Genomic DNA, 14,724 nt, shown 5'->3' with positions numbered 1-14,724 from the left:
AAAATAAATAAAGTATAAAAAAAAATTTTAAAAAACCCCAAAGAAAACAGTATACCAATTCCTCAAAAACAATTAAAAAAAAAAAAGGATCTACAACTAGAAAAGTAATGGTGGTTCAAAAAAATACATGATTCTATCCATAATCCATCAAATAAAAATGACCAGGCAGATAAGTTCCAAACTCAGCAATTTGACAGGCGGGGGGACTGTGTCTAACTTATCTCTGTACCATCATGGCCCCAAGGCTTGCTGAATAGCATTATTTTAGAGGCAGGCAGTGTAGTCAGCAGAAAAAGTATAGATTTTAGAGTCTGGCAGATAAGATTTGAGTAGTATTACAAATAATATCGGCCATTTACTGAGTACTTACTATGTGGTAAGCACTTTACAATGTTTCTATAATCTTTCTGACACAGCAAAGGTTGCTATTATCCACTATTCACAGATGAGAAAAAAGTCCAAATGCTCTTCATTACACCATGCTGAATCTCAGATCTGCCTCTTACTTGCTCTATGACTCTAAGTAATCAATATAAGTTTTAAAAGTCTGTTTCCACATCTGTAAAATGTAGGTAATAAAACTTCCATCAAAGGGCTGTTGTTAGGACTAAACTGAGATAAATATAAAATACCAACATGATAAGTGCTTAGTAACTGATAGCTATTATCACTTTATGCTCTCTCAGCAATGAATGGGGTCTAAGGAAATGAGAAGGAAAGGGGAATACCAGACCAAACTAATACCACAACAAAAAAGGGGAAAAAGCCAAAAGCTTACAGCTGACAATGACATCCATGATTCCAGCAGCACTCCTTAGCCTGACCAGGCTTCCCAATGTTACCATCATATAAGTACTTAACTGTTCACTGAAGGCTTACCCGTTTATTTTCTCACTGGATCCTCACAACTGCTCCAAGAGGGAGACAGGAGATCTGTCATCACCCTCATTTTACAGATGATGAAAACAAAGCCAGAGAGGCTGACATCTCCAAGTTAAATAAGTTTCCTCACTTGTATAATGGGGATAATGACAATACTTCCTGGGGTTATAGAAAGGCTCACATGACAGTGAGCCATTGCTAAACAGTGCCCACAACAGTGCTCTTTGCAAAATGTAAAATACAGCATTTAAAACACAGAACCATAAGAAGGCTGAAAGAGGTCAGTTCTAAAATAATTAAAGATCACTATCTTGAAACAAAAAATGAACAGTCTGTACTGAGGATAGAAATAATCTTCAGATAAATCAATACCCCATCTAGGTTTTGAGTAGTGATAAGCGAGGTACAGCAATCAAATCTGAAGGTCTAAGAAACAATGCTCAGTACAGAAATCTTGCAAATGGCTGATGTGAACAATACTAACTGAAGTTTGTGACAGAGAGATACACCATCAATATTTGAGGTGATAACTTGGCAGCTGAGTTTCTTGGTGAGGAGAGTGGACTACAGAGCCAGACTCTCTGGGTTCTAACCTTGGTTCCACTACTTACAATATATATGACAAGTTATTTAACTTTCCTGTGCCTCTGTTAACTCATGTGTAAAATAAGGGAAATAAAATTTACCTGCCTCATGAAGGACTGTTGTGGGGATTAAAATGACTTGATATATGTAAGGTTCTTAGCTTAGGGCCTAAAACATGGAAAGTAGTATCTGTAATACTGCTATAACATAGGAGAAAGAGTGGCAACTGTGGTGAAATTGAGAAAAGTCCTCCAAGGAATTATTGGGTTGTTCATGTTTGCAAACCACAAATACTCCTCTTCAGTTCATACAAAGTTAAAGATATAAAAAAAGAATACTTCAAAAGGTCCTATTTACTTGAATGACATGTAAAACTGATGGAGAGGGAGTTTCACCAGCCCGAGCAGCTTGTCCTGTCCTGGGCTCCGCACCTTATTCCAAGTTTCAATTACCATCACATTGTTCTTAAGCCTTTCCAGGCATTTGGAAGACAGAGAGACAGGAATCACCTGGGGAGAGGAACAGCCGGAAAAAAACAAAACAAAACCCCACATCTGAGACAAAGTATTAATTTATACTTTTATTCAACTAGCATTTACTAAAGCCTATTTGTGTGCCAAGCACAGTGCTAGGAGCTGAAGACGTCAAAATAGAACCCACTCTGTTATCCTCAGTCTAAAGCCACAGTCTTGTGTTAGAGACAAACACATAAAGGCCAAATACAAAATGGCATGAATTCTCTGAGGACAAAACTCATATAGATAGGGCTTCTGGGACACAGGTAGGAAAAGAGGATATTCAGGAAATGCAAGTAGCTGAGCACAGCTGGACTATCTAGTGTGAGGAGAAGAGTGGCCTGAGTCGAGACTGGAGAAGTATAGGTAGTCTTAAAGGGTCTTGCAGTCCAAACTTAGGGTTTGGATTCTATCCTGCAGGCTATGGGTAATCACCGAAAGGCTTTCAGCAGGAGAGTAAAATATTCAGGTTAGTGTTTTAGAAAGATCATTCCTGTTGGTGCACAGAGGAAGAAATGGACAGGGAGAGACAAGAAACAGGACAGTCTGAAGGCTAGGTGGAATGAGAGTGAGGGTCTGAATGAAAGCAGTGGCAATGGAGTGGAGATAAGAGAATTTATTCCAGAGATAATTAAGTTTGCAACATCTACTGGATTTGGTAAGAAAGACTCAAGGACAACTTTTAGGTTCTGCTTGGGTTTCTGAGTAAATTATAATACGAATTAGGGCAGACAGGAGGAGGAGGAACAGATTTGGAGGGAATAATAAATTCAGATTTGAATACATCTGAATTTCTTCTTCCATTTACACATCTTTATTGGATACCTGCAATTTGCCAGGTGATGTGTTAGGTGCCAAGAGGAAAGTACTTTTGAGATATCCAGGTGGTGACAACCAACAGGCAGTTAGACACAGAGATCTGAAACTACAGGGAAATGCCTGGCCTGAAAGAAGTGTGGATTTCCAAGTCATCTTCACACAACTGAAGCTATGGGAGTAGATGTGGCGACCATGGGAAAAAGAGGGTTGGTTTGGAAGAATGCCAAGGATAGAGTAATGAATAGGAACACTAATATTTAAAAGTAGGAGAGAGGAAGAAGTACTGGGATCACGACTCTTCTCCTAGTTTTCCTACTGGCTCAATGACTGAAAAAAAACAGTTCTTGAGTCAGGAAGAAAATAAGAGGAGAGAGTTACGAAAATCAAGAAAGGAAACAATCTAAGTGATAGCATCAAATTCTACTGAGAAATCAAGTAAGATGAGTACTGAAATCAGTGGAGGAATAAATGAGATTGAGGAAAAATAAATAAAAAAAGAAGGAGAGACTGGAGAAACAGAAAAGAAAGAAGGAAGTTCAACTGATCAAAGCCCTAGAGGAAGCAGAAAGGAACAGAACTCAGAATTCAGGCAAAAGAAACAGTGGGAAACCATATCAACTGAGATAGAATAGAAAGAAACAGACATACAAAAAGTTTTTAAATGTTGGCAACGTCTTTTCCTCTTCCCATACAATAGTGGGATTGGATCTGCATACCAGATAATTATAAAAGTACCTCCAGTCTGAAAATCCTCGTTGTTTTTTTACAATGGAATTATGATTTGGGAAACATACTTCTCTCCCCTCCCCAACTCCTGCTTTCATCCTTAATGCATATGGAATGTTAAGACATGTACAAAGTTACCTGAGAAAAGTTAAAGACGGGTTTTGTTGCGCCCCATGCGATGACAGATCTGGTGACTTCTTCTGTGCTGAAGAGCTTGCAATTTAAATAAACATTGCATGATGGTTGTTTCTCAGATTCTCCAGTAATGAAATCTTTCCCATCTGGCACCATCAATAGCACATGCAACAGCAAAGCACTTTCTTTTGTTGACACATTTATCTGATTTATCAAATCGTGAGAGGCTGGCACAGCCGTGAAGGTTGAAGGACTTGGTACAACAGGGCTTGGTGACTTTGGGGTGGGGAGCACCAAATTCTGTGTTTTCTTTACAGTTTCTTCATGAATTTGATTTAGGTTTTGTGGATTTTTGGTACAGGTAACATGTTGACTACATTCTGGCAGTGTCTTATCTGGACTTGTAAGAGCACAAAGTGGACTATGTTGGGTGTTGCTACTTAACTTTGTATTAACACCAGGGAAGTCCTTGTTATCTATAACAAGCTCCACAGTTACCTATAGAACATAAAAGGAAGAGAGTTAATAGGAATATTTTCTAGAATCAGAATTTTGGAGCTAGGAGCAGCATCAGATTGTTAGGATATAAATTAATTCATCCTCAAATACCACAATAGTAGGAACACTAATAGACTGCACATACATCACCTTACCAGGACTAAGAAAAGCTAGGCAGATGATTTATTAATAATACAAGATGAGCCTAAAACATCATCTTGTGCCATAAATAAGTAAGTGCTCAGAAGAGAATGGAGACATATTTAAAGGACACAGAATCCAGTTGAAGGGGCTCTCACTGGACAAATCCAGGACAAGCTGAGTTTCAAAATGAATAATAATAGTAGTGGATTATAACCTTTTGAATAACATAAGAATCCATTAGTCCATACCAATATAAATAAATAAGGGAGAAGAGACAACTCTTCTATATAGTAGAGTGCCAATTAATAAATGCACAGGGAATGATGGAGTTAATGGTGAAGTTAGAAAATCATATTCTTTCAAATATCATAGTAATAAGTGATTCAGATAAACCCCAAATGGAGGACATTCTACAAAGTAACTGGCCTTACTTTTCAAAAATATCAAAGTACTAAAAGACAAAGAAGGGTGGCAGAACTGTTCTAGGCTAAAGGAGATTAGAGAGAGATGACATTTAACTGCAATGGGTGTTTGCTTCTTGAGTCTAAGATACAAAACCGTGTAGTATTTCTGACACACTTCCACTTATTAATGACTGTTAATGGCCTATAATCAAACCCTACCATTAGCTATGCAAATACGAAGACCATTATGTAAACTGAGGTTAATTAATTGTTTAAAGGTTCATCCCTTCTTCAGAATTAGCTACCCTATGACCTTTAGCTCTATCACATATCATATGAATAAAGGTAATAAAATAAATTTAATTCATTAAAAATAACTAAATAAACGCAATGCATGATCCTGGACTGGAAAAAAAAATGCTACAAAGGGAAGTATTGGCATAGTTGGTGAAATTTGAGTATGGACTACAGACAGAATATACTATTGCTGTTAAATTTATCTTTATAACTGTACAGCATTATGTATAATGTTGCCTTTGTTCTTAGAAAATACACACAAGAAATTAGGGAGAAAGAGGTTTAATGTCTGTAACATATTCTCAAATAGTTCAGAAAGAAATTGTGTGTGTATGTGTATAGAGAGAGAGTGGGGAGGGGGACAAAAAGAGAGAGAAAGAGACAGAAGAGGTAGATAATTATAAAGCAAATACGACAAATAATTGCTGAGTCCAGGTAAAGGATATATGAGTTCTTTGTACTATTTTTGTAATTTTTCTTTAAGTTTGAAGTTATTTTTAAAAGCTTAAAATGTTAAAAAGTAAAAAAGGATGTGGGATAAATGATGAAGAATGAAAGTGGTCACTATTACGAGGCTGAATTACTAGAGATAAAGGGGACGTGCAGCTCCTTTTATTTAAAACCCACAGCAAAGTTCTTTTGCTCTATTGAATATAGACAGCAATCTATTTAGAACAGTACTTCTCTCAACAAAGCCAGGACAGAAACAATTTCTAGTCCATCAACTCTATTTATTACCCATTTCTGATTATAAACCTTGCAGTCTAGAATGGACTAGGAAAGCAGAAAATAAAACTTCGGTAGTGGAAGAATAATGTGATGTTAATTTTTTGCAATGGTAGTCAAACAAGTTTTTAAAATTAAATGGTATCTATTACTAAGAAGGCCAGGAAGAGGACAGAGAGGGCTTCCAAGAAGAGGAAGCAACATGAAAATCAAGAACAAAAGCATGGATGTATAACCCAGCACAATACTTTAGCAATTCTTTACATAGTTTGACATGGCTATGGGAACAGGGAAGCTGGAACAGAGAAAGCTGCAGTGGTCAGCTGGGGTCATGTGGTATGCCCTGTGTTTTATCCTCTGGGTGATGAGGAGTCATGGAAATGTTTTATGTATGCCTGTGATGATTTCAAAAGCTTGCCAGTGCAACAGGACAAAGCTATAGTGAAGCCACACACTCAAATTCTTCCACCTAACGGGAATGTAAATTGGTGCAACCACTGTGAAAAACAGTATGGAGGTTTCCCAAAAAACTAAAAATAGAACTACCATATGAATGAGCAATTCCACTCCTGGGTATATATATGAAAGAAACAAAAACACTAATTCAAAAAGATGCATGCATCCCAATGATACCAGCATTATTTACAACTGCCAAGATATGGAAGAAACCTAAGTGTCCATCAACAGATGAATGAATAAAGACGACGTTGTACATATACAATGCAATACTATTCAGTCATAAAAAAGAATAAAAGTTTTGCCATTTTCAACAACATGGATGGACTTACGGGTATTATGCTAAGTGAAACAAGTCAGACAGAGAAAGACAAATACTGTATCACTTATACATGGACTCTAAAAATACAACAAACTAGTGAATGTAACAAAAAAGAAACAGACTCACAGATATACAGAACTACTTAGTGGTTACCAGTGGGGAGAGGGAAGTGGGAAGGAGCAATACAGAAGTAGCAGATTAAGAGATATAAACTATTATGTATAAAATATGCAACAAAGATACATTGTACAACACAGGGAATATAGCCAATATTTTATAACTATAAATGGAGATAATCTTTAAAAATTGTGAATCACTGTATTGTACACCTGTAACTTATATAATATTGTACATCAACTATACTTCAATTAAAAGAAAATGATTAGGGCAAGCTCTAAAAAAAGAAAATTCTTCCACCTAAGAAACTGATGCTTCTGAATAAAGGAAAGAACCCTCTCTCCGATGAATTACACATAGCATTCATCCCACCACACACAAACTCAGCCACTTCTCTCCTTGTTCACTGCCACTACTCTAGTCCAAACTATCAATCATTTCTTTTCTGGATGAACGCAACATTTTCCCTCCTGCACCTTACAATATTCTCTACCTAGTAATCTTTTAAAATGTAAACCAGATGTCACTTCCATGCTTCAATGTCCTTTCTTGGCTCTTAGGATAAAAGCTAAACCCTTTACTCTGACCTACAAAGCTCTGAGTGACATGGCTCCCGCCTGCCTGTCCAATCTCCCCCTTTTTTTTTTTGCGGTAGGTGGGCCTCTCACTGTTGTGGCCTCTCTCGTTGCAGAGCACAGGCTCCAGACGCACAGGCGCAGCGGCCATGGCTCACGGGCCCAGCCGCTCCGTGGCATGTGGGATCTTCCCGGACCGGGGCATGAACCCGTGTCCCCTGCATCAGCAGGCGTACTCTCAACCACTGCGCCACCAGGGAAGCCCCAATCTCCCTTTTGGCTCACTATCCTGTGGCAACATTCTGCCCCTTGATGAAGTGAAGCCCATTCTCACTTTAGGGCCTTTGCATGTGCCATTCTTTCCTCTGGAACAATCTTTCCTGTGCTTTTTACTTGGTGGCCTCTTCCCATCATTCTTCAAATCTCACCTTAAATGTCACCTCCTTAGAGAAACCTTCCCATCTCCTACCTCCCCCCAGGTACTTACTGTCACATTGTACCATTTAGTTCCTTCCCAGCAGTTTTTTTTTTAATTATACATGTGAAATAAATTCATTTATTTATTTTTATTTTTAATTAATTAATTAATTAATTAATTAATTTTATTTTTGGCTGCACTGGGTCTTCATTGCTGTGTGTGGGCTCTCTCCAGTTGCGGCAAACGGGGGCTACTCCTTGTTGCGGTGTGCAGGCCTCTCATTACAGTGGCTTCTCTTGTTGCGTAGCATGGGCTCTATGTGCATGGGCCTCAGTAGCCGTGGCATGCAGGCTCAGCAGTTGTGGCTCACGGGCTCTAGAGCACAGGCTCAGCAGCTGTGGCACACGGGCCTAGTTGCTCCATGGCTTGTGGGATCCTCCAGGACCAGGGCTCGAACCCTTGTCCCCTGCATTGACAGGCGGATTCCCAACCACTGAGCCACCAGGGAAGCCCCCTTCCTAGCACTTTTGTTGCCCTGTTTTAATATAAGCTGCAAGAGCAATAACACATGCTCCATAAATACTTGACTACCTGAATATATATCTACATACCTTGAGGGGGCCAAGTGGAGTCTGACCATTTTCCTGTTGCACTGCAAGCTGGTCACTGAAAGAAAGCAGCTCAGACTGAATGACAGCTCTCAAAGGTAGTGATGCAGATCCAATGACTTCAGGCTGAGAAAAGAAGGAAAGAAAAAGTTTAGGTTAAAGTAAAGAGAAGCCACAGGGGACTTTAATTGAAGTGGCAACATATGATGACTTATAAAGGAATCCATGCTTTATGAAGTCAGTAGCTTAATTATTTGACTGAGGCAACTCTAAGTGGGAGCCCATATTCTGTCATTTTGGTCTCCCTTCTGGGTTTTACCAATTCTCCCTGGAAGATTAGAAAGGGTTTCATGAGTCACAAAGAGGTCAGAAGATTATCTTTTTCTATTTTTAAGAGTTAGTTTTTACAAAAAATGTTCAACTTCACGCTTAAAAATAAAAAGTGCAATTAAAATGATGTAAATGTTTGCCATTAAAGCTGGGAAAATTATAAAACATGCCTGATGCTATCAAGGTTATGGAGAAACATGGGCTGTCATATGCCTGAAGTTGGGAATATAAACTGGCAACATACTTCTGGATAGGAAATTTAGCAATAAATATAAAAAGCTTTTAATATTCATACTCTTTGGCCCAGTAATTTCACTTCTGGAAATTTATACTGAAGAAATAATAAATAATATATAAGAAGTTTACATACAATGTATATTTTAAAAGTTAACAATGAGAAATAACTATATGTTCAAAATCAGGAATTATTAATTATAGCACATTCCTAGAATGGAATACCATATAGCTATTAAAATGATGTTTACTAAAATTGAAATAATATGAACAATATTCGTTATGTTTATTAGAAATAGGGTATTAAATTATATATAGTAAACCTTCACATATTTATAAAATTACATGGAAAAGATTTACATTTTTGAAAAAAATGAATAAAAATCCTCAGACAATGTTAAATTAAAAAAAAGCAGGATAAAAATTGCATATAAAATTATCCTAATACTGTCAAAGATTTACATATATAATGTATTCATTTGAAAAAGATAAAAGAGATACACATAAATATTAACAATAGTTATTTCTTGGTGATGAGATTACAGGTGATTTTTGTGTTTTAAAAATATTTTTCTATTAAAAACATGTATAATTCTTTTATAATCAGAAAAAAGCCTTAACTACGTGATTCAATGCAAATATACTGAAATGCTTATAGAGGTTGTCTTGAGGTTGTGAAATTATGTTTTTCCTTCTCTTCCTATTTTGCTATATTTTCCAAAATGAACTTGTATTATTTAGATCTCCTGAAAATACAAACAAAAAGAAAACAAGATGCATTCCTCATATTATCCATACCAAAGAGGTCAAAGATTATAAAAGCTACTCTTTTACTTGAAGTAAGTAAAAACTGCTCATGACATAGTTTGATTTCTGTTGTACCAGTTGCAAGTGCATTTTATAAACTTGGAATTAGCTGATAAAACTGCTACCCACATTATATTATTTTGGATATGGATGAATAACTTATGTATTCTGTCTGAAAAAAGAAAGCAGAGCCTCAAATTAAGGCTACTATCCTGTATCAATCCAAACAACCCTCCATAGCAGGGAGCATAGTAAAGAGGTTAAGAACTTAGGATCTAAAGACTCAGGATAGAGTCCTGGCTTTGTCTTTTATTAGCTTGGGTGATCTTAGACAAGTTACTTCTCTAAATCTTGGTTGTTTTCATCTGTAGATTGAAGATAATAAGGTATCTAATTCACAAATTGTTTTAATGATTAAATTTGATAGTGTTGTTCACATAGAGCCTTTAGCATAATATCTAGCCTATAACAAATATCAAATAGAAATTTAAAATTATAATAAACAATAATCGTAAGTATTAATATTGTTTGAGCCTGGAGAATTTCCTAGTTTAGGTAGGAATATAATTTTAAGTATGCTCCAAATCCCAAGTGTGAATAAATGGTAAGGCAAAGGTCAAAATCACTTGAAGTACCTTTAACTGTGGGGTTTTCTTTCTGTAAATTTGGAAAGTAAGATTGGAATTCCACCAGTGTTCTATCATTGGGCCACCAAACTGTACCGGAAACACAAATCTCTGCTGGAATTTCACCACTGTAAGGAGAACCAGACACATAAGCACATGTCACACCACCCAACTAGAGCCATCTCATCAATCCATGCCTTGACACCACCCACCTCCCTTTCAAATCTAACTAAGATCTCTTTCAGGAATCCAGTCAGTGTAATTTCACAAAAGTGTTAGGGTTATTAGGACTGAAGGAACAGAGACAAAGAGAAAATCCTGGGTACAGCACAGAGAAGATAAGCAGGGCTATGTTGCTCTGCTTTGCTATGACAAATGAATGTCAAGCATAGGAGCACAGGATGTGTAAATAGACATACCAAACACTTCACTGGGTGTAAGGTATGACCAGTGTTTTAAAAGACAAGTTGATAGGTAATGTAATGAAAGAAGGGGGGTGGCTGAATGTGGGACAATGAGGGATAAATGAAGAGAAGAACTGAATCAAAAACTGTAATAATGAAAATGAGTTTATTTTCTGGCTGAAGACCAGGGGACTTCTCCTGTCACACTTGTACAAGGTTCTAAGTACTGATCTTAGTTTGCAGTGTTAGGCAGAACGGAATCTGTCTTTTCATAGATGGAAAGGAAGGGGTTTCTGCTGTAATAGCAAGTGTAAATGGGATAAATTGATGGTAGTATCTGAGTCTGTGCTCACTGCTATGCGGATTTAACAGGTTTAAAAAAAAAGGAATTTGGGGCTAGAATCATTTGATATGAATAAGTTCTGTTACTTACTAATGAACCATTTCAGCCACAATTTACCACCTGTAAAATGATCTTCCAGTCCATTCACTTCTAGACCCTTAAAATGGATCTGAAGAACCCATGCAAAAAGGCCCAGTTACAGAGAATCCACTATCTCTGATATTCATTAAAACTGCCCATTTGACCTACTGATCTCTATCCTTGCCATCTTACTTCTTGACTCTTTTTATTTCTTTTGGTACTCATGGGCAGGATCTGGGTCTTGCTATCTGGATCCATCCACAGGAACTGTTAACAAAAGGACTGGGCCCAGCAAGCACACACCCACTAGACCAGTTTACCTGCTTATCCCACCACGGAAAGAGAAGTAAGACAATAACTACACCTCAGTGGTGTGCTGAGAGTATCAACTGAGGTAACAGATATAAAAGCACTTTAAAACACTATAAAATCTTTTATGTACAAACAGAACTGTATTTTCAACCTGGTGCTACTCAGATTTCTCCTTATTAAGTATGTTTTGGTACTATATTATTGTATTTGTCATATAATTCTCTGTTTCTCAAGCTCATTTTTTTAAAAGTAAGTTAAGGCAATAATGGAAGAAGAATTCATGTAAATAAATTGCTAACAATATGCCAAAGCAGACTTTTTTAAAGTGTTGGAAGGGATCCTGAAAATAACTTGTCCTTTCCATATTATTGTTAAGAGAGGCCCAGAGATGAAAAGTTATTGTGTCTAGGGTCACACAATTAAGTGTGTGGTATAACCAGAACTAGAACTCATCCAATTCCTGGCTTGATGTTTATTCCAGATGTCCCATACTATCTTTCTCAGAAGGACAAAGGGAGAACTCAATCGCTGTGGCCAATAATAATACTAATGCATGAGAAGCAATATAGATGAAGAGCACACGATTTGGAATCAGAAATGTTCTAGTTCAAATTCTAGTTCTACCATAAACCAGTTGTGTTATCATAGACAAGTTACTTAACTGATATATGCCTCAGCTTCCTCTTTCTTCATCTGTGTGTGTGTGTGTTTTAAAGGATTACATGATTAATATATATAAAACTCTGAGTAGAGTTCTTGACACATAATTTAGTGCCCAATAAATGTGAGCTAGTATTAGTTACATACGACTTTAGAGTTTAATGCTTTTACATTCATTAGCCCATTTGACTGTCCATTAAGCCCCTGTGTAATACAGGCAGTTCTTGCTTTGTAGATACTATGTTAACTGAAACTCGTGCATATCAGAACTGTGTCCTTGCTGTACCTCAATTTTACAGATGGGGAATGTGAGGCTCAGAGAAGTTTTAAGGAACTCATAAATGTCCTGTAGGTAGAAGGAGGTAGAGGGGGAAGACCTGAGAAAAGAATCCAACATTTTTCTTTGCATTGGGGTTTGATAAAAACAGTTTAATTGCATATAAGCTCCTCAAACACACTGACTTCAGCCAGCAGAATCAAGTATACATTCTCAAATGCTTTTAACAAACCTCCAGAGCACCTTCTGTTGCTATCGATAATTTAAGCATACAGAAAATAAACATATGAAAAATTTTAAATGCCCTAATTCTTCCTTATGGTGATGGGGAAAGTGAAACAATGTACTCTAGTAAAAGAGTATATTAAATTATTTTAGGTGCTGTTTTTAAGGGTAAATAAGTATTTATTTTAAATGCTTGTGCTGGATATACTCACATCAAATGAGAAATGATACATGTGCAAGATTATTCACTGAAGTACTGTCTTTAATAGCGAAATATTGAAAACTTAAATATTAAAAGTTGAAAATATTACAGTAAGTCCAAAAAGCCAGTCACAAATATCACATATTATATGATTCCATTTATATGAAATGTCCAGGATGGGAAAATTGAGAGAGACAGAAAGTAGATTAGGAGTTGCTTAGTGAAAGGGGGCAAAGAGAGAATTGAGGAAAGAATGCTAATAAGTACGGGATTTCTTTTAGGGTGGATGAAAATGTTCTAAAATTAGATTGTGGTGATGGTTACACAACCTATGAATATATTAAAAATCACTGAGTTGTATACTTCAAATGGGTGAATTGTATGGTATGTGAGTTATACCTTGAAAAAGCTATTTTTAAAAAGGGAAGAAAAGAAAAACGTCAATAGTTGAAAGAACATGATCTAAGCATCAGGAGTTCTGAGTTACAGTTTCAGCTATGTCACTGCCTTTCTGTCTTGCATCAGAATAGTCATAGCACCTCTGGACCAGTTTCCTCACTTGTAAAGTAAAGGAATTAGATTCACTTCAAAATTCTTTCTGCCTCTAAGATTCTATGATAATACAGGAGTATATGAATAATTAGGGATTCAAAAATTCTTCCAAAGCCAAAATATCTAAGGAGCAGAAATCAAGTTCTCTCTTACTTCCATCTGTAATTTTACTGGATGCGAGTCGAACCACCTCAGTGATCAAAGCTGACTTTGTCGATCCATTTTTGGAAAAGCCCATAGGAAAGTGATATTCCACAAAGAAGGTGCTAAAAAATCAAAACAAGAAAAGTAATTAAAAAACAAACCAAATAATAAACCTATTTTCTCTCTGATAAATCCTACATATATTTCAAGGCCCTATTTTTAGAACCTCAGGTCCTCAGAGGACCGACCTGCTCTTTTCAAAGCCTTTACCAGTCTTGCGTTCCCACAGCACTTTTCATATAAAACATCTCTTTTGTAACATCTTACAAAAACCCGAACGAACTTCTTGGCCAACCCAACAGACAGCCTTTAAATGTTTCTCTTTCCTGCTGACTGTAAGGCATGGAAGAATGGAGCCTGGGTCTTAATTTTCTTTATTCTCATACTTTTAATGCTTGGGACCTAGTGGGGGATTCAGTACATTTTTGTTGATTGAATGAAGCATATGAAAGCACTTTACAAATCATAAAGTACTATGTAATTATTTATTATTACTACCAGACACACTTTCCAGAAATGTCAAATTTAGTTTTCCCACGTTAGAGACATACCGCTTTTTTGTTGTCAGCTTAGGTGGTCTCCCAGGAAAGCTTTTTTTGCCAGGGGCCTCCTGAGGACTAACTGGAGGAACTCCCATTGTTTCGATGATGATTCTGACCGAATGTGTTCTACCCAGAAGGGCCAGTCTATCCACACTTAGTGTCATCACTTGGGCATCTTCTGGAGTTTCTGATAGCATGTGTTGTTCAATCAAGTTTCTGAAAGGAGTTCATATAGACAGTGAGGCGGATCGTCAGAAGCCAAATATGAAACGGTCTAGTTGGTACAGGCAAGAGGAGGAAGGAGGAAGGGCAGCAGGCATCTTAATTCACAAGTTATCAAGGATTGGGAAATGGCTTTAATCATTGTAATTCTGGTCCTAATCTACATGAAATAAATCTCAAAAAATGTAAAAACAGGGACTTCCCTGGTGGTCCAGTGGTTAAGACTCCACAGTCCCAATGCAGGGGGCCCGCATTTGATCCCTGGTCAGGGAACTAGATCCTGCATGCCGCAACTAAAGATCCCACAACAAAGATCCCACATGCGGCAACAAAGATCCCGTGTGCCACAACTAAGACCCATGCAGCCAAAAAAAAAAAAAAGTAGAAACATTCTTGTAATCCAAAGGCTTATTATCTCCACACAAGTACAGAAACTGATATAACAGAATTAGGTTTTCAACAAGGGATACAGACTT

At 37.1% G+C, this 14,724-nt stretch overlaps 1 protein-coding gene across 1 annotated transcript in view; it reads right to left on the bottom strand.

The window, feature by feature from the left end:
• Positions 1-14,724, bottom strand: part of C2CD3 (C2 domain containing 3 centriole elongation regulator) — a 130,947-nt gene that overhangs the window by 70,619 nt on the left and 45,604 nt on the right. Inside the window, exons 10-15 of the mRNA XM_060103271.1 lie at positions 14,036-14,242; positions 13,434-13,546; positions 10,234-10,352; positions 8,231-8,353; positions 3,666-4,160; positions 1,825-1,976 (exon numbers count right to left, since the gene is read on the bottom strand). Coding sequence (XP_059959254.1) covers positions 1,825-1,976; positions 3,666-4,160; positions 8,231-8,353; positions 10,234-10,352; positions 13,434-13,546; positions 14,036-14,242 — 1,209 coding nt within the window. The remainder of the gene's footprint in view (positions 1-1,824; positions 1,977-3,665; positions 4,161-8,230; positions 8,354-10,233; positions 10,353-13,433; positions 13,547-14,035; positions 14,243-14,724) is intronic.

The sequence above is a fragment of the Mesoplodon densirostris genome, chromosome 7 (assembly GCF_025265405.1).
Source record: "Mesoplodon densirostris isolate mMesDen1 chromosome 7, mMesDen1 primary haplotype, whole genome shotgun sequence".
In the NCBI taxonomy this organism is placed as follows: Eukaryota; Metazoa; Chordata; class Mammalia; order Artiodactyla; family Ziphiidae; genus Mesoplodon; species Mesoplodon densirostris.
This window is presented reverse-complemented; position numbering and strand designations above follow the sequence as displayed.